This window comes from Martes martes (genome assembly GCF_963455335.1).
Source record: "Martes martes genome assembly, chromosome: 18".
NCBI lineage: Eukaryota > Metazoa > Chordata > Mammalia > Carnivora > Mustelidae > Martes > Martes martes.
This window is the reverse complement of record NC_137906.1, coordinates 30,810,917-30,833,045: the sequence shown is the minus strand read 5'-3', so window position 1 is coordinate 30,833,045 and position 22,129 is coordinate 30,810,917. Positions and strand designations below refer to the sequence as shown.

The window sequence follows — 22,129 nt, the reverse complement described above, 5'->3', positions numbered from 1 at the left end:
AAGAGATTCTTGAAGAACAAATGGAAGCGTAGAGAAGAGAACTGGGGTATTTTATTCTCAAGTTTCTCAGAGCATCTCTTCCACCCACGGGCTTGGTAGAAGTTGGGTGAGGTGTGCCTGGTGAGAGAAGCAGTCTAGAATTCTGGAGAGTTCACTCTCATCCTGGCACTAATGCATATTTGCTGAGTGATGATGGCCAAGCCTACCCCCTTTTTAGGTCTTGTTTTTGGTTTTGTTTTCTTGTTTTGTTTTTCATCTGTAAAACTTTTGAAGGGACCTGGTAGAGTCTTCGAGGGATGCTGTTCCACAGTCTTCTGAGGAAGCTTCTGCCTCCCTTCTTGGGCCTCACGCTTGCAAGCTGCTTCCTCCAATCACTCTCCGGGCTCCCGACACAGCAGATGGAGCTGGTGCCCGCCCACGGCTGACAGATGAGCCTCATTTACAGCCCTCAACATTTAACCACTTGGCTATTTGGCAGAGTCATCTAGCTCTGAGACACTGGGGGAGCCCTCCTTGTCCTGAGCAACACAGACACCTTCCCCCACTCATGCCTTTGTCTATGCCAGGGACCTGGCATCGTGGAACCTAGAAGCCAGCCTCTGACCACTGGTCCAAGGGGCTCTACAGAGAAGACATATTTGAACCCAGCAGTATTGCCCAGAGACAAGAAGTTGATGAGACAGTGTCTCAGACAAACGCTAGCTAGCTTGACTGATTTCCAGGTCACAGAAATTTGGAGCAGGGTTAGAGGACACCTAATCTCAGACACAGCCTGTCCATAGGCTAATCTGTGTTCCCAGAATAAAAAAAGATGAACTGATCAGATGAGATCCCCAACAACCAAATGTTTGGGAATGGCAAACAGACTGAGCCATCCTTATGGGTTGAGAATTACCAACAGGGCACAGAACACTGTGTAGAATGCAAAATTCCACATCTCAGGAAGCAGGTTTGGGCAAACAGTCTCCTTTTCAGATGCAATGTTATTTTTGCTGCAGGAGACACCTGTTGGAGTCATAGAGTCAATCAGGGTAACGTCCGGAACCTTGCAGGCAGTGCTAATTCACCATCATTTTCATCCAGAAACATGTCCTGAGCAGTTTCCATGGGCCAACCATTGTGCTGGGTGCTGGCATTAAACCAGTAAGCAGATCAGATTCGGTCACTGCATATTTAGAGGAGGACATGGTATCAGTTAAATAACCATTCAAGGAAATGTATTTTTATGAACTGTAACTATAGATAGAAAGGATATGGTTATTATTATTGTTAGTAGTAGTATCATCATCATTACTGTTATCAGAGGGACAGATTTATATAGAGGAGGAGGCTCAAGAAAGCCTTCCCTAAAAAAAATAGATATAAGCAGAGTCCAAAAAGGTGAACCGGAAATCAGGAGAAGAGAGAACATTCTAAACAAAAGGGAAGAATATGTGTGAAGGCTCTGACTTATGTGTGAGAAGGTCCTGATGAGGGCCAGTGCTGCTGAGAGTGGCAGGAAGCCAATTGCTGGCTTGGTGGGCAGCCGCAGGTCCTGCATGACCTCCTTGTACATGGTGTGGATTTTGAGTTTACCCAAAAGTAAATTTGGGTAAATTTTGAGTTTACCCAAAAAGAATTGATTAAAGGATTTTAAGCAGGGGGTGATGTGATAGCATGTGTAAAGATTGTCCAGACTTGTGAGTGCTTAATGGACCAGAAGGGCTGGGGGAAGGAAAAGAGGCATCTCGGTAGGAGGACCCAGGTAGGAGACAATGGTGGTTTGGTTGAGAGATGGGGTGGTGAACATGGAATGGGGGCAGTGGAAGATTTGTGAAATATTTTGAAGGGAGAATCAAAAAGACACAACCTTTAAAACTTCCTGGAGATGAGGGGTTGGGAAGCATATTTCATGTAGAATTACCCTGAGGGAACCAGCAAGGAGGAATGGCCATTAGGTGGGAGTTCAACAAAAGCTTTGCCCCAAGCTCTGAGTAATAAGTATGGTGTGTAATTGCCATGGGGGTGTTAGGGGTTTGGGATGGGGATGCAAGAAACTTCACCAGGAGCAGTGGAGACTGGAAGCTGTGTAGTGGTGGGGCATCCAGCAAGCTCAGAGAGAACATGTCAAAAATGATTCAGCCTGAGACATCTTGAGTTATAATTCATCCTAAGGTAAAAGGTTTCCCACCTGACTTGGTCTAGTATCCCTAATTTGTTTACCCCTAGGGGTTCACGTTAAGCCAGATGTATCTTTTTAAAGATTTATTTATTTATTTGAGGGGGGAGGGGCAGAGGGAAAAGGAGAGAGAGGGAGAATCTCAAGCAGACTCCCTGTTGAGCTCAGAACCCGACATGGGGCTCAATCCCACGATCCTGAGATCATGACCTGAGTCAAAATCAAGAGTTGGGCACTTATTTTTTTTTTTTTTAAGATTTTATTTATTTGACAGAGAGAGAGCACGAGCACAAGAAGGGGGAGAAGCCGACAGAGGGAGAAGGAAGCTACCCACTGAGAAAGGATTCCAATGTGGGAGTCAATTCCAGGACCCTGGGATCATGACCTGAGCCGTAGGTAGATGCTTAACCAACTGAGACACCCAGGTGTCCCAAGAGTTGGACACTTAACCAACTGAGCCATGCAGGTGCCCCATTTTCACCAAATATTTTTGAGGATGGACAGCCCCTATGAAATAACTATTATTCTTCTCATTTTGCAGTTGAGAAAAGAGAGGGTCAGGGAGATTAAGTCCCCTATCCAACATCACACAACCAGAAGTCCAAGTCCAGAGCTCCCTATATGAAACCTGAAAAAAGAAAAAAGCTGAAAAAAGATTCCTCCATTTCTTGTTGGTTCTGTATCCACATCCCTTGCCTTGTCCCTTGTTTCTCCCTGAGTCTCAGCCTATCCACTATTGGTGACAGTGACAGGGTGGGTATATAACACTGAGTCAAGGTGTGAGAATCCTGTTTTTCTTCTCATCGCCCCAGCTGTAGCAAATGTTGGGGACTGAAGATTCAATTTCATCTGATTTCCCATGAAGTTAGAAATGGATGTTATTTTAAAGAAATGCAAATTTCATATTTTCACATCTACAAACTAAGATGTTTTTGATGTGTTGTTGTGTACTGAATCACCCCACAACTCAGTAGCTTGACAAAAAAATCATGTTATTGTCGCCCATAGTTCTAGAGGTTGACTCTGCCCAGCTGGTCGGTACTCATTCCGGGTCTCTTGTGTAGTTGTGTTCAGATGGTGGCTGAGGCAGATATCATCTTGAACTTTCTTTCCTCACATATCTAGCAATTGATCCTGGCTGCTTCCTGGAGTCTTGGCTGGAACTGTCAGCTGAAACATCTACACATGACCTCTGTAGGTAGCCTGGGCTTCCTCACAGCATGGCAGCTGAGTTCCGAGAGCTGGCATCCCAAGAAAGCAAGCAGAATTGCCTGGCATTTTGTGATCCAGTCATGGAATTCACAGAGCATAAGTTCTGCCTGACTCGGTTGGCGGGAGCAAATACAAAGATCTGTGAGGCTTCAGCAATAGGGAATACAACACAGATACCCCACTGGATGGGAGAAGTGTCAACATTGTATTATAAAAAGAACAAATGGACTGGGGAGATACTGTAGTGACCACCTTGGAAAATGTAACCTACCACAGGTAAGGGGAAGTGAAGAGTAAAAGGAAACACATTAGTTGAAAGCACCCACATTATGTGTATGTGTGTGTGTGTGTGTGTGTGTGTGTGTGTGTGTGTGTACTTGCAACTGAACATTTTCACTGCAATGTAATTCATGGCTAGTGGTTGCGAACACTTTCATTGCAACATAATTCATGGCTAGTGCCAAAAGGGAAGGCAGAGTAAAAAGAAAGAACTCTTCCCCATGTATTTGTTGCTCCAGCTACTCTGAGTTTGTTATGGTTCTTTAAAAACTATACAATGCTTTTCCATCATTCTTTACCTTTGTTCTTAGAGGAATGATCTCCAATGGAGAGCTTGCAGATTCTAAGAAGCCTACCTTCAGTCCTCCAGATAAAATTAAGTCTCTATGAAGTTCCTCATCTACGTTTCAACAATTGTGCTTTTCTTTTTGGAAGAACTCTCTTTGGTTCTTTTTGCATAAACACCTGTTCTTATTTCATGTATGCAATAACCTTCATCTCTTTGAGAATATCAATTACATTTATTTTAACGTCCTGACCTAATGGTTCTGTTCATTCTATATCCTTGGATTTACATTATTCTACTTTTCGAGATTATCTTTTCTATTTCATAGTGTTGGTGTTTCCGTGGGTTAGGCGTGTCTGGATTGGGTACTCAATCTTTGTGGCTAAGATTCCTTGTTAGATTGTCTACTGGGTTTCTTAGTGCTGTCTTTCTTGGGGGAGGGATAGATAGGGCCTGTGGTTACTTGCAGTTCCCCAGCTCTATGAAGAGGGGCTGAGGAAAGAGGGGGATGTATCCCTCAATGGGATGCTTAGGCAGGTGGTCTTCTGGGTGGCAATGATTCTTCCTGAGCACCTCCCCCATCTACTTTGCATATCGCTCTGTCTGTCTGACCTAAGATTTCTCAATCATGGTGGTTGCCTCGCTAAACTGAGAAGCCCGAGGGTTTGGGGAGAAGTAGGATGTCTTGGGTTCTACTTCCCTAGCAACTTCCTTTGCAGCACAAGACTAGTAACTTGTCAGTGTCCTCACCGCCTCCTGTTTCCATTACCGCTGGGATGCTTGAACCCACCTTCTGCAGCTCTCTCCTCCGGTTTGGATGCTGCCCCGTGGATTCCTTTTTTAATCTAATCCCATTTTGGCCCCACATTTCAGAGACTCCTCAGACTTTCTGCTCTGCCAGCAGAACTTTGTGTTGCTAAGCAGGGTAATGTCTTTACATATTTTTAAAAAATTATTTAAATTTACTTTATAATTTATATACAGCAAAATTGATTCTTTTTGGTGAACAGTTCTGTGAATTTTGATAAATGTGTGGAGTCGTGTCATCATTACCACAGTCAAGACCCACGATGGCTCCATCCTCCTACCTCACCTCCAGATTCCTTGGACTGTCCCTTTGGAGCCAACTCTGCATCTCGACAACCACAGACCTGTTTTCTGTCCCCATGGTTTTGCCTTTTCTAAAATGTCATATACATGAAATCCTATAGTATCTGGCGTTTTGAGTCTGCCTTCTTTCACTTAGCATAATGTGCATATTAAAAAAATCTCTTCCTTTCTCCTTCTCAGTGCTAGTCCATTGCATGGATGTAGCTTGTATATCGATGATCACCAGTTGAAGGACATTTGGTTTATTCTTAAGTTGGGGCGATTATGAATGAATCCACTTGAAACATCACAAGGTTTTTGTGTGTGCATAAGTTTTCATTTCTTTTGATGAAATACCTAGGAGTGGGATTGTAGAGTCTGATTCTCAGTATATGCTTAACTCTTTTTTTCAAATATTCTTTTTTTTTAATTTAATTTTATTTTTTCAGTGTTCCAAGATTCATTGTTTATGCACCACACCCAGTGCTCCATGCACTCCATGCACAGTGCCCTCCTTAATACCCACCACCAGGCCCTCCCAACCTCTCACCAGTGTTTAATTTTTTTTTAATTTTATTTATTTATTTGAGAGAGAGAGATGACAAGTAGGCAGAGAAGCAGGCAGAGAGAGAGGGGGAAGCAGGCTCCCCGCTGAGCAGAGAGCCCGATGTGGGGCTCGATCCCAGGACCCTGAGATCATGACCTGGGCCGAAGGCAGAGGCTTAACCCACTGAGCCACCCAGGTGCCCCTCACCAGTGTTTAACTTTTAAAAGAAACTGCTACACATCTTTTTCCAAAGGGGTTGTACGATGTTACATTCCTAGGAGCAATGCATGAGAGTTTCTGTTGCTTCACACGTTTGGGATTTGGCATTGTCGGACTTTTAATTTTGTGTTTGTTTTTGCTATTCTTTTAGATGGGTAGTGATATCTCATTGTGATTTCCTTTTGTAATTTTTTTTCTCTCTTTTTTCTTTCTTTTCCTTTTGTAATTTTAAGGGTATTTTTTGTTTGTTTTTTTTAAGATCTTGTTAATCCTTTTTAGGAATTTGGCTCAGGAGGGGTTACTATATAGTAATTTTTATCTTGAAACAGACCGTCTCAGATCATTTAAGTACTTGCAATATTACCTGTGTTACAGGGAAGTTGTTTACCTTCCCACCCCCGCATCCTCACCCATTGGACTGTGATCTTGTCAAAGGCAACAGTAGGTCTTATCGATTTCTCTTTCCCCCGTACCCAGAAAGATGCCTGATCTAGGATTGACCACAGCACATAGTGATTATTTGATAAGTGGGTTATTCAGTGAATGAATTTGCTGAACCTGCAATTAGAGAGGATTTGGTTTAATCAACTACCACCACTTGGAGCATTCTCAGAAGATCAAAATGGTTAGGTTGTTTTTATTGGGGCTCGAAAGTCTTTAAAATGTGGAGATATGATGGGAAGAACGATTTAATATCACAGATTCTTACATGTGCTAAATATTAAGGTCAGTGCTTTTTGGACGTATCTCGTTTTATCCTATTCCAGACTCTGTCATAGCTCATCAACTAGTAGAGAGAAAGAAGCATTAGTTTTGGATGAAGCTGCCTTTGTCTCTACTGTTTGTGACCTTGACTACTGGTTTAGAGCCTCTTTGTGGCTCATTTTTCTCATCTGCAGATTGTGCACAATGACACCTAGCTTACAGAATGGCCTCAGGTATAATGAAGGGCGTATGGGTAAAGCACTGGTTATGTACATATGTTTGTCAAATTTTTGGCAAAGAATGCCTAACACAAAATTTAGTATCTTAACCATTTCTAAGTGTACCATTCAGTCACATTAAATATAGTCACATTGTTGTGCAACTGATTTCCTGAACTTTTTTCATCTTGCAAAATTGAAACTCTCTACCCATTAAACACTAGCTCCCCATTCCTATGCCCCACCCCCACCCAGCCCCTGGCAACCACCGTTCGACTTTCTTTCTCTGTGAGTCTGACCACTCTAGGTACTTCTTGTAAGTGGAATCATCTAGTATGAGTCTTTTTATAGCTGGCGTATTTCACTTCGTGTGATGTCCTCAAGGTTCATCCATGATGTAGCAGGTGTCAGAATTCCATTCTTTTTTAAAGCTGAATAACATTCCACTGTATGCATATTTCACATTTGCTTTTCTTTTCTTTTTTTTAAGATTTTATTTATTTGAGAGAGAGCGCGCGAGCGGGCACATGAGTTGAGGGAGGAGAAGAGGAAGAGGGAGAGGTAGATTTCCTGCTGAGCAGGGAGCCGGATGCGGGGCTCAATCCTAGGACCTTGGGATCATGACCGAGTTGAAGGCAGACGCTTAACTGACTGAGCCACCCAAGTGCCCCTATAGCACATTTTCTTTATCCCTTCATCCATCAGTGGACACTTGGGTTGCTTCTGCCTCTCTGCTATTGTGAATAGTGCTGCAGTGTAGGTCGATGAGCAAATGTCTCTTCAAGAACCTGCTTCCAATTCGTCTGTTGGCATGAGCGTTGCCTTCAGTTAGCGCTGAAGTCTCCCATCTCCCCCATCTCATATGCAGTGAACCAGAGGCACCAGAGCTCCCTCAATTTTTTTTTTGTACATTTCCTTCAAGTTTTTTAATGGTTTCTTTTTTATTTACATATTCTTTATTTTTATTATTTTTTTAAATTTAATTTTATTTTTTCAGTGTTCCCAGATTCATTGTTTATGCACCACACCCAGTGCTCCATGCAATACATGCCCTCTGTAGTACCCACCACCAGGCCCTCCCAACCCTGCACCTCCCTCCCCTCCCAAACCCCTCAGTTTCTTTCTCAGAGTCCACAGCCTCTCATGGTTCATCGCCCCCTCCAGTTTCCCCCAACTCACTTCTCCTCTCATTCACCGTAAGACCTCATAGCTGACACATTGCTGGAGCAAGATTTGAACCCGTGTCTCCTGTCTCTAAATGACCTATTCTCTCTCCATAACCTCACTGGGCTCTCAAACGCTCCTCAAGAGGAGGGATTGGCGTCCTAAATCACAAGGGAAGTTATTTAGGGAACATTGGAAGATATGGAAAATGGGGAGAGACCTGCTCGCATCTATCACTGTGAACTAAAGCCATCCTCTATGTGATAAGCCCTTAAAAATAGATTCTCAAAGCTAAATGAGGGAGATGTGTACCCCAATTCAAGTGGGCTCTTTGAGAGACAAAACATATGGGTGATAGGAAATCAGTGAGTACTGTCCTCCAAGCCTTGGTTCTTTGAAGTTTCAACCAAAGAAAGAGCTGAAGGTGTTTTTGGTGCACACTGAAAATTCCCTAAGCAACAAGTTGCCTGCTGTTAAAGTATCCTCCAACCCCTGTGTAGAATCATTTCTTTCTTTCTTTTTCTTTCTTTCTTTCTTTCTTTCTTTCTTTCTTTCTTTCTTTCTTTCTTTCTTTTTTTCTTTTTTCTTTTCTTTTCTTTTCTTTTCTTTCTTTCTTTCTTTCTTTCTTTCTTTCTTTCTTTCTTTTTTTTAAGATTTTATTTATTTATTTGACAGAGATCAAAAGTAGGCAGAGAGGCAGACAGTGGCGGGGGCGGGAAGCAGGCTCCCCACCAAGCAGAGAGCCCGATGCGGGGGCTCGATCCCAGGACCCTGAGGTCACGACCTGAGCCGAAGGCAGAGGCCCAACCCACTGAGCCACCAACGCAGCCCTGTGTAGAATCATTTCTACTCAAGACTTGGTATAGGATATATGGCAGCCTCCGTCTGTGGGGTATCTGCATTGTGTTACCAACCACCCGAAGGACACATACCTGAGCAGTGTAGTGTCCCTGGTGTTTGGTTAAGCTGAGCCCAGTTCCTCATTTGTTTTGTTGCTCTGCTTTTCTGTTGTCCTTGTTTGCCGGCCCAGGGATCAAATCGGCCATCAACAAAATACTTAGCTAGGGCACATACAGTCCAAAAAGAAAAAAAAGTTTCATGGCAACAAAAATGGCTGTTGCTAAGCCAACCCATTTAATGCATTTTTCTTAGTGAAAAAGCTGATTTTTTAGGTAGCGCTCCTTGCCTACTGCCTGTCACATAGCAGGTGCCTGAAAAAAATGGTCTTTTTTTTTTCTTTCTTTCTTCCCCTCGTCCTTTCCTGTGGGAGTTAGAATTCAGTTCCATGGAGGAAGCTCTGGGAACTGGGAATGGAGGGGTGGAGATGAACCATATTCCCTGACCTCAGCGGTCTGGGAATACAAGTCCTGGGAATAAATTAGAAGTATTCCTCTGGCTAAAGAACCAAAATAAAAGGAGTGTTTCAAATCGAACCCTGTCCCTCTCCAATTAACACGTTGAAATCCTAAGGATCAGTGCCTCGGAATGTGACCTTATCTGGGGATAGGGTTGTTGCAGATGTAAATTGGTTAATCATACTGGAGTAGAGTGGGCCCAATCCAGTAAAACCAATGTCCTTGTAAGAAGGGGGAATTTAGACACAGACATGCATGTAAAGAGGACGCCATGGGAGGATGGAGGTAGACATTGGGGTGGTCCTTCCACCAGCTGAGGAATGCCCAAGATAGCTAGCAAACCACCAGAGGCTAGGAGTGAGGCATGGAACAGATTCTCCCTCACCTCCTTGGAAGGAACTGACTCTACCAGCACCTTGATCTTAGCCTTCCATCCCCCAGAACTGTAAGACAATACATTTCTTTTGTTAAAGGCCTCCCTCCGTGGCTGTGGCAGCCCTCACAGATGAATACAGAGAGCTGTAGAAGTGTTTAAGATAGGAGGGTGTGAGGAAGTTCCCCTGGAGGGTATGATGTATATGCTGACCCTGCAAAGATGATTCAGAGTCAGCCTGAGAAAGATGTAGGGGGGAAAGGAGAGCATTTTGCAGAAGAAAATAGTATTTTTACCTGTGGTTAATTGTTACTTTCCAACTTATTCTAACAAGGTTGGGTATCTAGTTTCTAATCCCACAACACATTTGGACTACAAATAATGAAGGCCAAAAGCACAGGCTGTTGCTCATCATGCAGCTAATAAAGGTCTAACCATGATGGGGGGGGGAAGTCCTAAATAGATGGAATTGGGGGGAAGTGGGTGCAGGGGAAGGAAGAGAGGACAAGGGGCAGGAAAGAAACAATCAGGCCACACTGGGCTATCAAGGGGATATGTACTGGTAGATGAGTTCATGAACCTGACTTTGGTGAAATGGCCTTTGTGCACATAAAACAACCTTTGATATTCACAGTGATGATGCTGAGCCTTCCGTGGTGAGTTAACCTACATTGGAGATGTCCCGTTTCAGAAGTGATACCACTCAATGGGCATTTCTTGAACATGCTCATTGATGCTACTTCCAGTTAAAATGGTCCTTTGTCACTGTCTTTGATAACCTCTCTTTCTCAGAATGTAGATAAAGAAGGTCTTCAACCTTCTAAAACTGGGTGAGGTACTGTGTCCCTTGTGCAGTCATGGAACTCTGTTTTGCTGTATCACACCACTAACTACACTGGTCTTAAGGGTTCTCTGCATGCCTAACGTGGTTCTTAGTCGGCCTCCTATTCTGGACTATCATCTCCTGGGGGTACAGCCTGAGATTTGAAATGGATCGCTGCCCCTCCAGAGCCTGCATAAAAACTGGCCAGAAGTGAACATTAAATAAATATTTAACAACTCCAGTTTAAAATATTCCCATCCTAAATGGTCAAAATAAAAAAAATATATTTTGCATGCATAGAGATACAAACCCATGGGTAACACAAATGCCTCATTTACCAAAGGTTTTACAATGATATATGTGCATTTTTTCCTCCATTACAAATCCCTGCTGGTCCCTCTGCTACCAAGATTCAATAAGGTGGATTTAATTCTCTTTCTCCATAAACCTTTTCTAGTGAGAGCCTAGCCTGCTATGTTCTCTTTTGACAAATTCAGGGTAATTTTGAGTTGGATTTGATTTTTTTTTTTTTTTTTTTTGCTTGCTTGTGGCCAGAGAAAAATCTACATGGTGTTTCAAACTATAATTTCCAGGTTTTCTCTTTAAAAGGATACTGGGCACAAAGGTTTGGAAAGGCTAGAAAGGAACACAGAGCTAAAAGCCAGAGCTCTGCTATGATTTCTGAACATGTATTCTCTTTTTTGTTGTTGTGAGAATTACCAGTGCTACTGGCCCCTGCAGGAACATCTCCTCCCTATTCTCTCTCATTTGTCCTGTTCTGAGACAACTGAATGATCTGGAATGTGTCCAAGAATTCCGAGTCCAGAGAGGGCCTTATGGAAACCTACCGCTCTCTTTTTGTGGCCACCCCATCGTGTCATCTTTGTTTCCTGGACAATCGGAGGCACTAAAGGTTTGGCTAGAATGTCTTTGATGGTTATTCTGTTTTGGGTGGGATGCTGAACTGTGTCCATGTGGTCTCCCGGCGGAAGCTGCTATGTCCCCATTTTTGAGCTGAAGACTGAGGCCCAGGCAGGTGTTCTCACATACCCCAAGATGCTATTGGCAAAGAGAAGAGCCAGAATTTGAATCTAGAACTGACTGAGTCAAAATTCCATTCTTACTTCATTATGTCATGGCAGATGCTGCTGCCTGTGGCTCTGGGACCACTGTCTGGCTGCAAAGCTGTACTTTCAGGCACAGAGAGGATGTTGGGGAGGGCGTGGATGAAGGAGAAAGCTGGGCAGGACCAACATGGCCTCGTGGTCCAGGCAACCTCTTGGGTGTTGAAAAGACCTTGGGAAAACGTTTTGAGTTCCTCTAACTGGTAGGTGGTGCAGGAGCTAGGACTTGTCCACGAAGCAGAATACCTGGGACCGCAGACACTCAAATACGTGAGGAGGAACAGATGAGTGAGCAGGGTGGAGAGGGCGGGGCACAGGTGCCGTCCGCAGGGCGGTAAGGGATTCTCAGGATGGGTTTCGAAGGGAGTCCTGCTCGTTCCCTGGGTTATAACAGTAGGTTCTGTTCTCTGTATGAAGAAGGAAACAAAAAGACATAGATCTGACCAGCGGTTTAGTGGTCTGAGGGGGAAATTTTATAAGAAGGAAGATACTCAAGACAGAAGAGTCTCTTTCCATAGAGAAGGTTCAGTGCTGAGCCTCTAGTTTCTTCTTGTCCTTGCTAGAGGCAGCTCAGCTTAGTGGAGGAAGCACCCATTTTGCCATCAGGCAAACCTGGGATCAAATCCTGACAGTTACTAACATGTTGTGTGACTTTGGGCAAGCACATCAACCTCTCTGGGCTTCGGTTTCCCTCTGTGTGAATTAGGACTGTAATACTTGGAGAAATAGGGTGTGTGTGTGTGTGTGTGTGTGTGTGTGTGTGTGTCTTAATATGGTTAATGTGGTTTTCTATTTGGCCTTTCTGAGTTTGTGACTTTTGTCTGAGTTGGTCCATGATAACCCTCTGCTTGGGAGAGAAAGGAGAGTGGAATAAAGTAAAAGGAAACACTCCATGCCACCATGTGGAACCCACTGCCCGCCAATGAAAGGTTCTGTAGCAGGATCCCTGCTCTCAGACCATCTGGTATATGAGGCTCCCTGAGGAAGGTCAACTAGGAAGTCTGGTAGTGAGGTCAGCCCACTTTGTGTCTTAACTGGCTGCTACCCACTCAGAGCTTCTTTACTTTGAGTTCCTCCCGGAGTTCCAAACCCAGGAGTTAAGTGAGAGATCCCTGCCCTCAGCATTTCCCTCATCCATCATTCTCCCCAACCAACGAGGGAAAGTCGAGTGACATTTCCTTCATCTCTTCCTCTCTTTCCTTGTCATTTTCTCATTTCCCTAGAATCAGAGGAGGCAGGCTTCCCATCCTTTTGCTTCACTGGTCCACCCTTGACAAAAACTCTGATGGTCTTGCCTGCCAAATCCAAATCCGGTCCTCAATATGCTAAAGAATGGAGAGAAAGGTATGGGGGAGGGTGTCCTCAAAAAAGTTAGAAATGAACTACCTGTGATCCAATAATCACACTATTGCGTATTTAAAAGGGATGCACTAATTCTAAAGGATTCATGTATCCCGATGTTTACAGCAACTTTATCTACAGCAGCCGAATTACGGAGGCAGACCAAGTGTTCACTGTTACATGAATGAATAAAGAAGGTGTGGTAGATATATACAATGGAAGATTATTCAGCCATCAAAAAGAATGAAATCTTGCCATTTGCAACATGGATGGAGGTAGAGAGTATTATGCTAAGTGAAATAAATCAGCCAGAGAAAGACAAACCATATGATTTCACTTATATGTGGAATTTAAGAAGCAACCCATCCCCCCAAAAAAAGACAAAAGGGGAAAAAAAGAGAGATCAAGAAACAGACTATTCACTATAGAGAACACACTGATGGTTATCAGAGGGGAAGTGAGTGGGAGGATGTGAAATAGGTGATGGGGATTATGGGGTGCACTTGTGATGAGCACTGGGTGTTGTACGAAAGTGTTGAATCACTATATTGTACACCTGGAACTAATATAACACTGAATGTTAACTATATTAGAATTTAATATTAAATTGTATTTTAAAAACTAAAAAAAAAAAAAAAAAGAGTAGAAAGAATGGAATTGAGAAAATAAAAAAACTGCTTTCCAAAGTCAGTCATGTGACTTAAAATTATATCACTGTCTGGCTGCAGAAAGATTTTTTGAATGTTAGAAATTTGAATTTAACTCCCTTAGGGCCAATAAGGAAGTGGCCAAGAGCACAGATTCTAGAGTCAGAAGGCTATGTCTTTCTGCTATATGCAAATGGTATAACTTTGGGCAAGTTATATCTCTGTGCCTTGATTTCCTCCTCTGCAACATGGGCTTAATAATAGTATCTCATAGAAATTCTATGAATGATTGGATTAGTTCGGGTACAGAATAGTGCCTGGTATCTAATAACACCCCTTTGTGTATTATGTATATAAGTGTGTCTTCACCATCTTCGTCATTAATAATTAGTATCATCATCATCATCATTTTTCTGCATGTTTCTTCTGTTATAAATCCTAATTCCCCAGCCTTACCCAGACATGTGGATGCCATGGCCATCATGTACATCATTAGACAAAAGAGAAAAATATATTAATAATTTGACAAATCCACTGTCCTTAAGACTGTGTTGTAGGTGGGGAAATGGACATTGGGGAGGGTATGTGCTATGATGAGTGCTGTGAAATGTGTAAACCTGGTGATACACAGACCTGTACCCCTGGGGATAAAAATACATTATATGTTTATTAAAATAAAAAAAAATAATTAAAAAAAATAAAAAAATTTTAAAAAAAGACTATGTTGTAGTTGCTACAGTCGTTTCCCATGGGAATATGGGTTCATAATTCTGATATTGCTAGACATGTATACTGGACTTAACAACTGAGTCAATGGCTGGTGGATAACAGAAGCCATGTTTCCTATTGTTGGTGTGAGAGCTTACCTGTAAGCAAGAGGAGGAGCCTAGAATGATCCATGTGATGATGGATTACAGTTAGAGATACCAGGATGAACTCATGTTTAGCTTAAAGTAGATAAAGATGGTTAATATATAAATATTTTTAGACACCTGTACATATGAGTTAGTACACACACATGATTTCCTTACTCTGTCTGCAGAGAGAGACCAGAAAGCAAAGAGCACACGCAGCACCCAGATCTTGGTTGCTGAAACCACTCTACAAAATAAACAACCAAGGCTCCTTAGAGAGATGGCTGATTCTAGCACTGGATAGGGAATGTACAAGATGAACCTAGAGCAACTTGTATTGCTAGAGAACAAGGAAGCTCTTGAAAGGGGGCCATAGGAGCCAACTGAGAGTTTCCAATGGCTAAATCTGGAACAATTTGAGCAAACAAACAAGAACAAGAACAACAACAAAAACCCAAAATAAAACAATATTGGTTTATAACCCAAAGTGATAAAATTCATGTCTGTGTGTCCACACTGATATAAGAAAGTTTTTGAATAATTAAGTAGGGGAAAAGAGACAAGACTCCCATGTAGAAGAATTCTAAATAATTTATGTAGAAACTCTGTCCTCAAAGAGGTGGAACATAACTCCTTGCTCTTTAAGTGTGGGTTGTACAGAGTGGCTTAAAGAGTATGGCATGAAAAGAGAAAAAAAAAATAGAGTAAATTTACAGTGGGAGAAACTTGATAGACACTACTTCAGGCAGGTGATGAAGGTTAGCATCAACAGAGATAAGGCATCATAGTGTATATCCTTGATGGGTGATGATGTGAATGTCACTTTACACTTCTCCTCCCCCAAACCCATAACCTCAGTCTAGTCATGAGAAAATCATCAGACAAATTCCGCTCAAGGGCCACTCTACACAATACCTGGCCTGCAGTCCTCAAAACTGTCAAAATCATCAAGAACAATGAAAGTCTAAGAAACTAACAACCAGGAGATACCTAAGGAAACATGATGACTATGTTTAATGTGGTAGTTGGATGAGATTCTGGAACAGAAAAAGGACATTAGGTCCAAGCTTAGGAAACCTGAATACTGTGTGGACTTTTGTTAATAGTAATTTATCAAAGTGGTTCATTATTTGTACCATACAACACAAGATGTCAGTAACAGAGGAAACTGGGTCTGGGGTGGGAACTCTCAACGCCATCTTTTTTTTTTTTCTTAATTTATTTATTTTAGGGGGAGAGAGAGAGAGAGTAAGCAAGCATGGTGGAGAGGGGCAGAGAGAGAGAGAATGTCAATCAGATGCCACGCTGAACGTGGAGCCCGATGTGGGGCTCAGTCTCACAATCCTGATATCACGGCCTGGGCTGAAACCAAGAATCCAACGCTTAACTGAATGCGCTACCCAGACGCCCCTCTCGGTGCCATCTTTGCAGTGTTTTTATCAATCTAAAACCATTCTATAGTGAAAACCTTATTTTAAAAGATATATTGTCTGTGGATCTCTACCTTGTAGGGTTGATGTAGGAATTAGAGATAGAGTGCATGAGAAATTCCTTGCCAAGCCAGGCACATAGCATACACACCCCAAAACAGCACCATTTAACCATCTTCTGCCTTTCCGAGCTGTTCTTCCTGTGGTGTGCCTTGAAAGACTGGCTATTGTTGCTTTTCTTCCAAGAGCAGCCAAATTGGTCCAGTTTCTGATAGTTGTTATTTGTCTCTTCTACACGGAGAAGCCCACAGCATCCTCCCAGTGTTTGCAACTGAGCATTTTTACCTTAGCTGACCCTATCTGAATTGCATTTATTTTATTTCTGTTTAGTGACTAAGGTATAGCACATATAATGGTACTTACACAGCAGTTACCTGGGGTAAGTCAGCCAGATGCTTCCAATTAGAGTAGCTCTGTCTCACTCTTCTTTGAAAATGAGTGTTAAATACATAAGACCCCGCTTCTGTCTTAGGAAGGAGAGCACAGGGACATGATCAACTTCTTGTTTGTTGACCGAGGCTCTTGTTGGAAAACAGCATCCCAGAACAGCAAGTCCTTGTTAGTTATTTCTAAGAGTCAGAATGAGTTGCAAAATTATAATGAGGCAGGGAAAGTTTTTTCTTGTGGCATTGGGTAGGAAGTACCTTTCTGCAGAGGTGAAGGTGGGTATGATATCTCTGGGACCAAAGTGTGTCTACAAGAGAAACTGTCCTGTTGAGCTCAGGACAGTGTTGGCAAGATACTGTTGGTCTAACTGGATGCTTTCCATGGCCATGACTATGTAAATTAAATGATATACATAGAGAGATAAATAGGTATTTAATATGTACATATGTGTATGTATACATATGCACATAAAAATACGTATGCAAATACACTTATACCTACATACTCTCCATGTCTCTTATTTTTCTTCTCACCTCTATTGGCAAGGACAGATCGTACCCACTCTTTGCTCTTCCCTCACCCTATTGTTCCGTTTTGCTTAGATACCATGCTGGGCTGACTTCCCATCTAGACTTTGGTCTCTCCTCCTCGGCTGGATATATTTGAACAAAACTCATAGAGACTCTGGGTTGCCAGGTCCACTCCATCTTCTCGTTCAGTAAAATGAAAATAACATTTAAAAAACCCAGTCACAAATGTCTGTTTAATAATTCTTGATTGCTGCCCTGAGACTGGATTTCAATATTTGTGAATATTCGATGTCTGGAAGCGAGCACAAAATGGCTCTCTAAAACGGCCGGAAATTTGCTTCCTGTGGCGCTGCTTGTGATAGCAGGAATGTGACTTCAGGGCAACCCCATCTCTTTTGTGAGGGATTTCTTTGGTAGGCCATCTTGGTAGGCCGTCTTGGTCAGGCCTACTTATATTAACTAACTACTCACTGCCCTTGAGGTAGCTCAGGACTTGGGAGAAATCATCCAGAAGCAAATACTTTATAATAGCATATTAAATATTCTGTTGAATAATATAAAGGACTGTCCCAAGAGATGAGGAACATCGGTACAGATTTTTGTATTCTCTTTAATGAAGTGTTTAACATTTCCCCTGGCAGGCCTGGAAACAAAATTTGAGCCTAGTGGGTGGGATCTAGGATTAAGGGAGCAAGGATTTGGGAGAAAGGGTGGGCTTGACAGAAGTCAGCTCTTTAACTAGACAAGGCTCATGTTTGGGATTTACTTTCAGGGGTGAAAAAACAGGACTTGGCCATGAAGACATTAGTAAATTAGCTTATGAATGTCTTTGGGCATTCCCAATGTACTACTGAGGCCAATTGAAATTTCTTCTAAATCTCTGTAGAATACCCAGGAGCAATGCCTTTTACATCTTGACATAATCCCCAGGCCTTTTTTTTTTTTTATAGCCACACAGGCAGCCTCCCCTCTGGTCAGCTTCATTTCCCCAAGGGAATCCACACAACAATTACACCAGTCCAAACTCTACATTGCAAGGGACAGTAACCTTGAAGCATACTAGGTTATTAGAAAGGGGTTTCCCTATCTTCTTTGCTTTCTTCCTGTTGTCCTTATTACTTTACAATAAAGAGCTTCTCCACATGGCAAGTTCAAACTCACTTGAATCCATGACCTCCTGGCTCCTTGACTCTAAAGGTTCCAGATAGAAAAACTCAAGGAAGCATTCTGATTGGTCCCACCTAGATCATATGCCTGCTTCCCATCTGAGAAGAATGAGGCATCGTGATTTGTCCAGTTTGGATCACATGCTCACTTCTGTGGCCAGAGGTGTGAGTTACTGGCCTGATTTCCAAATACCAGCTCTTACACGTCTGAATAAGAATTTCTGTGGTGCCAGAGCACATCCTGCCCCTCGGAACATGGTGGGTTGCAAGTGCTAAGGCCTTACTGTCCTCCAGAAGCAGCCGTCATCTGATGACTGATGGGAATTGGTGTAGAAATAAATAGTAAGGGACTCACTTCCCCATGGGGTGACAGAATTCTGAGACAGGCATTCAACACCATGTACCAGAATTCCAAGATGGGATTAGTCTCTAGTTCACTGCAGTTGGGTCTGCTTTCACTTCCCTGTCTTCCTCTCCTACTCCTTTTCTACAGTATCCCCTGAGCCTCCCTCCCAGATTTGTTCCTATTTGAGTCCTTATCTCTGGGAAAACCTAGACTAAGATAGTTGCCATGATGAGCGGCTCATCACATGACTCAGATGCACCTGGCGCACCGTGCCAGAGGACGTACTAGCTCTGAACACACACAGCTAGTACCTGTCCAGTGAAAAAGAGATTGTGAAAAACAAAACAAAACAAAACCACAGAACCAGCACACAGTGAGAACTTAGAGTGACTGCTCCTGCTGGACCAGCATTTGGGCACAAAATATGTCTGGCCTGACATGCCCAGAGAGAACAGACAGACCTCCCTGGCAGATTTTTCTGGAGAGTAACATGTGAGAGGATCTTGGGGTCCACGCTTCAGCAAAAGCTCTACCTTACGCAACACCTCTTCCATGATTTCATTAAGCTTGGGCGTTCCTGGCCCCCCACTGATTCTCAGTCAAGAAGCTATCACAGCAGAAGGATATACCTCCTTCCTCCCATGTTGGCCAGAGACTGGGTTACGTGGCATATGTTTCGTGACCTGACCATTGTACTGTTGGTCTTGTGTGCGTGTGCAGTAAGAGAAGTGCTCTTCTTATCGCTGTGTCTCAGCTGTGGTCTCCCTGCCTCTTTCCATATGGGTATGTACTGGTTTCTAAAGCCCGGCATACTCCATATCTGTCATGTGTTGGGTTGTCTAGAAGCAGCACTTACTTGAGGGAGGGGTCAGGTGTATGAGACGGAGGGAGTGCTACAGACACACACAGACACACAGACATAGATGCACACACACGCCCCTCTCAGGTTGTGAGGGAAACAAAACAGGAAAGCTAAAGGAGCCACTCAGGGATGGGGTCTCCATCTCAGATAAAATCTGGACCGGGGGTGGTCATATTATGGCCCTTGGACCACATCTAGCAGCCACCTGTTTTTATAAATAAAATTTTATTGGTGCACAGCCACACCCACTCATTGACATCATGTCTGTGCTTTCTTGCTACAAGGGTGGAGTTGAGTGTTTATAACAAGACTGTGTGGCCCTTAAAGACTGAACTGTTTACAGTCCGGCACTTTATGAAAGCAGTTTGTTTGTTCCAATCCCTGGGAGCTCTGGAGCATCCATTACGTCATAAAGCATCCCGACCTTGAGGCCAAGGGCTGGTCTGCATGTCCTAGTGTCAGCCAGGCTCTGCTGGCCGACCACCCCAGGTGTTGAGGGTGAAGTCCATGAAAGACACTAAAGCCAGGGCAGTGATTCCAGAGAATAACTTCCTGGGTGTGGGGGGCAGCTGGGAGCTGTGGCAGCCAACACGGCAGCTGGGGAAGGGGCGCGCATGCTCCGTAACAGGGATCTCTCAAGACAGCACCCGCACCCACTGCTGTGTTTCTCTGGATCTGGCCAAGTGCTTCATGAAGCTGGCGAGAACCCATATTTCCTGCCTGAAACTGAGCCATAATCGCCTCATCTGGACTCCACCTTGCCTCACTCTCCCCTTCACTCCGCCCATCCCACTGCTGTCGGGGTGATGGGGAAACCCTTCCCAAGGCCTCCTGGGCCCCGCCAGCCTGTCCAGCCCCACCTCCTTCCACTTGGCTCACACTCCCACTCTGCAGCCACGTGTGCCTCGATGCACTCCTAACTCTGTATCCCCTCCAATTTCAGGGCTTCTAGCCATGCCCTTCCCTCTGACCTGAGCACCCTTCCCAGTGCCCTCCACCTCCACCCACAAGCAAACACATCTAGATTTCTGGATCTCAGCTCCGAGACTATTGTCTCCCAGTAGACGTCTTGAACCTCTCTCCCCACGAATCCCATTCCCTCTAAGTAGCCGATACTTTGTTCGTGTGTCTTCGCATATTTCTTTTTCTGTTTTTGCAAATCTCACCATGCAAGCAATATGCATAGATTTCCTTTTCTTTAACAAAGATGCTATATTATATGCATTACTTTCACATTTGCTTTTTCTCCCTTAACAATAGGACCCCAAAAAAACTAGCCAGATTGGCATATATAGAGTTAACTCATTTTTAAAAATATTTATTTAATTAATTAATTTGAGAGAGAGAGAGAAGCAGACTCCCTGCTGAGCGAGGAGCCTGGCACAGGGCTCGATCCCACAACCATGAGATCATGACCTGAGCCGCAATCAAAAGTCCGCGGTTCAACGGACTGAACCACCGAGGCGCCCCTAGAGTTAATTCATTTTTAAGCACATTTTTTCCCCTAACAGCGGCAGAATACCCTATCATATGAATGTACATTGTGTATGTAATATGGACATACAGTAATTTATTGAAGAATTTCCATCTTTACGGAGTTGAGTTTGTTTCTCTACGTGTGCACTTTTGCCACTTTATAACCGTGCAAAAACATCTCTGAACAAATATCTATGTATTCTGACACTATTTCTGTAGGCTCAGTCCGCAGAAGCGGTATCGTTTGGTCCAAGCACACATTCACTTTACATTTCCAGACACACTGCCACCTTCCTTTCTGCAAATGTGGCAACCTGGGCGCCCGCGTGAGGTTATGAGACGGGCCCGTTTTCCACATCTCTGCCAGTATGGTGGCCCTTCCGTCCTTGTAACGTTTGCCCATCTCTTGGCAAAGGAACGGCTTCTCCTTCTCACTCTCCGACTTGCATTTCCTCGACTGTTATTGAAGGTAGTCATATATATTTGCCCTTAGCCCATCCATCCTCAGCTGCTTTCCAGGGAGGATCCTGGAGCCCGTTGCTGCTCTGCCTCGTGTGTCCCCAGGGGGTGGGCAGTTTGGGACCCGGCGATGGTGGGCATGGGTTCAAGGTCCGTCTCCACCTGTGACCGTGTCCTCCTTTGTCTTCACTTGCAGACACGACCCAGATGAACAACGCAGTGCCCACCTCGCCTTTGCTCCAGCAGATGGGCCATCCCCATTCGTACCCCAGCCTGGGCCAGATCTCCAACCCCTACGAGCAGCAGCCACCAGGCAAAGAGCTCAACAAGTACGCCTCCTTGAAGGCAGTCGGTGAGTCCTATTCTGTTTCTCCTCTACTCTTCTGTGCTTTTTTTCCCGTTCCCTCCGACTGCTTTTTTTCTCATCCTGTCGGTTTTTTTCTTCCTACTTCTCCTTTTCTTTCTCTTTTTCTCTCTCGAAATCTGTGTCTCTCTCAGTCTCCGCCACTTTCTCCATCTCTTTCTGTCTCTTTTCTCTCTCTCTCTCTCTCCCCCTCTCTGTCTCGCTCACACGTGTTCTTGGTCTCTCTACCTGGGGCCCAGATTGCTGGGAAGCAGAGGCCGCGGGCTGCTTCCTCTCTGACTGGACCGAGTCCTACCGTGCCACGTGGGGCAGGGTGGGTGAGCGAGGGACACATGTGGGGGTTGTTTCCCTGGGAAGAGGTCCTGGAGGCTCGTTGGTGTCTGACCAACAGCCCAGCCCCTTCGTCATCCACTGTCTGCCCTCGTGAATCCTCAGGGAATCCAGGACACTCAGTCTCCAAATGCCTTGCCCTGTAGTGGGTCCCCCCCCCCAGTCACCCCATCTGTGAGACACTGATAGCTGCACGCCCCCACCTCAGGCAGCCTCCGCGCTTCAGGATGGGGTGCGTTGCCTGAATCTTGTGCTAACTGGGCTCTTCTCACTGGGCCTTTTATACATCCCGCCGCATCTTCTCACAGGGATCTGAAGAGGAGGG

At 44.1% G+C, this 22,129-nt stretch overlaps 1 protein-coding gene across 2 annotated transcripts in view; it reads left to right on the top strand.

Moving 5' to 3' along the window:
* Window positions 1-22,129, top strand: part of SHISA9 (shisa family member 9) — a gene marked incomplete at both ends in the record, with an annotated part of 270,612 nt that overhangs the window by 224,097 nt on the left and 24,386 nt on the right. For both annotated transcript variants that reach the window (XM_080830540.1, XM_080830539.1), the window contains one exon: window positions 21,307-21,462. In XM_080830540.1, coding sequence (XP_080686666.1) covers window positions 21,307-21,462 — 156 coding nt within the window. The remainder of the gene's footprint in view (window positions 1-21,306; window positions 21,463-22,129) is intronic.